At 43.6% G+C, this 3,052-nt stretch overlaps 1 protein-coding gene across 1 annotated transcript; it reads left to right on the top strand.

The window, feature by feature from the left end:
* Positions 1-223: 223 nt before the first annotated feature.
* Positions 224-757, top strand: LOC138869189 (uncharacterized). Its single transcript, XM_070146787.1, has one exon. It carries the CDS (start codon positions 224-226, stop codon positions 755-757), a length of 534 nt encoding a protein of 177 aa, XP_070002888.1.
* Positions 758-3,052: the final 2,295 nt, after the last annotated feature.

Raw genomic sequence — 3,052 nt, forward strand, 5'->3', positions numbered from 1 at the left:
TCAGTTTACTTCACATTTCTAGAGGGCAGTGCAAAGTGAGTTGGGGACCTGGGTAGAGCTCAGCACAGCTTTTTATCCGCAGACTGATGGGCAGCCGGAGCAGATAGTTCAGATCTTGGAGGACATGCTAGGAGCATGTGTGATTGACTTTAGAGGGCAGTGGGACTAATTCTTGACTTTGGCTGAGTTTGCTTACAATAATAGTTATCAGTCCAGCATCGAGATGGCTCCATATGAGGCTTTATATGGTCGGCGATGTCAATCACCCATCAGATGGTTTGAGCCTGGCGAGGCTAAGTTATATGGTACTGATTTAGTGAAGGATGCCTTGGAAAAGGCAAAGTTGATTCAGGAGCAACTTCACACAGCACAGTCCGGACAGAAGAGTTACGCGGATCAGAAGGCACGTGATCTATCATTAATGGTAGGCAAGAAGGTCCTCTTGAAAGTCTCACCGATGAAGGGTATCATAAGGTTTAGAAAGAAGGGCAAGTTGAGCCCAAGGTTTATAGACCCATTTGAGGTGTTGAGACGAGTTGGGGAGGTTGCTTATGAGCTCGCCTTACCCCCCAGTCTATCGGGAGTTCATCCGGTTTTCCACGTATCTATGCTCCAAAGGTATCATGCCGGCAGGTCGCATGTGTTAGACATCAACACGGTTCAGCTAGATGAGAGCATGGGTTATGAGGAGGATCTAATTACCATTGTTGACAGGCAGGTTTGCCAGTTGAGGTCCAAGAATATTTCTGCGGTATAAGTTCAGTGGAGGGACCAACAAGCCAATGAGGCAACTAGAGAGGTCAAGGAGGACATGCGGAGCAGATATCCACACTTATTTAGCACTCTAGGTATAATTCTAGACCCGTTCGAGGACGAACGTTTGTTTAAGAGATGGAGAATGTAACGACACGACCGGTCATTTTTCTTTATAGATCCATGTTCCCCTTACCCGTGTGTGCTTTTACTATTTTATGACTTGCGTGGATGGTTAGTTCGGGATTTGGAAGGGTTCGGGTTGAAATCAGAACACTTGGTTCCTTAAGGTTAGCAAAAAGGGCTAAATTTGACTTTGGTCAAAATTTTGAGTAAAAGACCTCGGAATCGAGATTTGACGGTCTCAATAGGTTCGTATGGTAATTTCGGACATGGAGTATGTTCAAATCGGGTTTTGGATGACCCGGGAGCGTTTCAGCGCTAAAATATTGATAGTTGGCACCTTAAAGGTTTTAAGGTTCTTTAAATTTAGTTTGGAGTAGGTTTTGTTGTTATCGAGATCTAATTAGGGTTCCGAGCCTAGAAATAGTTCCCTATGGCGATTTAATACTTACATGCAAAATTTGGTGTCATTCCTAGTAGTCTAAGTATTTTCGGTGCATTCGGAGTAAGTTGGAAGAACTTGAAGTTCATAAGTTGATTCAATTTGGTTTGGGGTACGATTCTTAGTTTTGATGTTGTTTTACGTGTTTCCAGGGTTCAAGCAAGTTCATTTTATGATTTCAAATTTGTGGGTATGTTTGCGAGGGGCTCCAGGGGCCTCGAGTGTCAATCAGGCTAGACACGGACCAAGTTTGGACTTAGGGGCAGCAGCTGAAGCACCACGCTTCAGGTGTAATCGCACCTGCGGAGGGCTAGCCGCAGGTGCGAGCTCACAGAAGTGATCAAAAAGCCACAGAAATGGCCTGGGAAGAGCAGCCAAGGATACGCAGATGCGGGTGGGCGTGCGCACCTGCGAACGCGCAGGTGCGATAGAGGGAACCACAGAAGCAGCCTAAGCAGCAGGTGCGGCACATGCGTCGCAGGAACGGACCCACAGAAGCGGGCCAGAAGTCCTCAAAAGCGGAAGTAGGCCACTGGGCAAGGGCAGCATCTGTGATGACTTTTCCGCAGATGCAGAGCCGCAGAAGCAGCCAACCCTCCGCTGGTGCGAAAATCACTGGAGGCAGAATGGTTTATTTAATGCGGGACTTAGGCTATTTGGCTCATTTTCATTCATCTCTTGGGCGATTTTGGAGCTCTTGATAGGGGGTTTCATCTAGCACTTTGAGGTAAGTAATTTCCATATAATGTGAGTTTAAAACATATATTATGGGTAGATTGTAACATGTAAAATGATAAAAATCATGGGTTTAGATAAAAACCTAAGTTTTGATAAAAATGGGATTTAACCACGAAAATGGTTATGGAATTTAGTAAAAGTTATATATTGAAATTGGTGAGGTTATGGGTAACAACTTCCTTCAAAAAATTTCGGAAACCGGGCACGGGAGTGAATTTTAGGATTCCTTCAATTGGGGTTGGGTAATCACTTTAATAATTAGAATATGAACTTTTGAATATGTATTGATTATTTTATATAACATTTGACTAGTTTCAAGTCGTTTGGCACTGAGTTGAGGGTTTAAAGTATATTTGTGGACTGGAAGTGGACTTGAGAATGAGGTGGGTCTCTTGCCTAACCTTGTAAGAGGGAACTCGTCCCCTTAGGTATGTTTTGTTGTAAATTACTTGTGTGGGGAACTACATATGCACTAGGTGACGAGAGTCTATGCGTAGTTATATTCCATGTATTTTTCGGGTAGTCTTAGGTTTACACCATGCTTTGTTGACACCATTATTTGATTATGCTCATTAATTATCTTGAATAGAGCTGTGATTGAGGATTTCAAGTGTCACGACCCCGGTTCGCCCTCCGTGAACCATCGTGATGGCACCTAGTCTCTACGACTAGGTAAGCCTAAATTTGCAGAAGATAACCAAACTTGCGGAAGTAAAACAATTTAAAAAAAGAAATAAAGCAACAATAGTGTGTAAATGTGCCGCTCGGCACACGCCATGTTTAACTCTCAACACCAAACATAAATCCAAGACCCGGAATCCCATGAATCACAAGCTAAGAAAATAAATACTACATAGCTCTAACTCCGGAAATTCTAATAAAGAACAAAAAAGTACAGAAGGGCTAAATACTAAAGGCAGGAATAGAAAGGGACTCCTTGGTCTGCGGACGTGACAGATGTACCTCGGAGTCTCTAAGCAGTCGCATCCCTTAATG

The sequence above is a fragment of the Nicotiana sylvestris genome, chromosome 5 (genome assembly GCF_000393655.2).
Source record: "Nicotiana sylvestris chromosome 5, ASM39365v2, whole genome shotgun sequence".
In the NCBI taxonomy this organism is placed as follows: Eukaryota; Viridiplantae; Streptophyta; class Magnoliopsida; order Solanales; family Solanaceae; genus Nicotiana; species Nicotiana sylvestris.

What these genes read in the sequence shown, in the direction of transcription:
- LOC138869189 (XM_070146787.1), top strand. Translation starts at nt 224, where the DNA reads ATGGCTCCATATGAGGCTTTATATGGTCGGCGATGTCAATCACCCATC.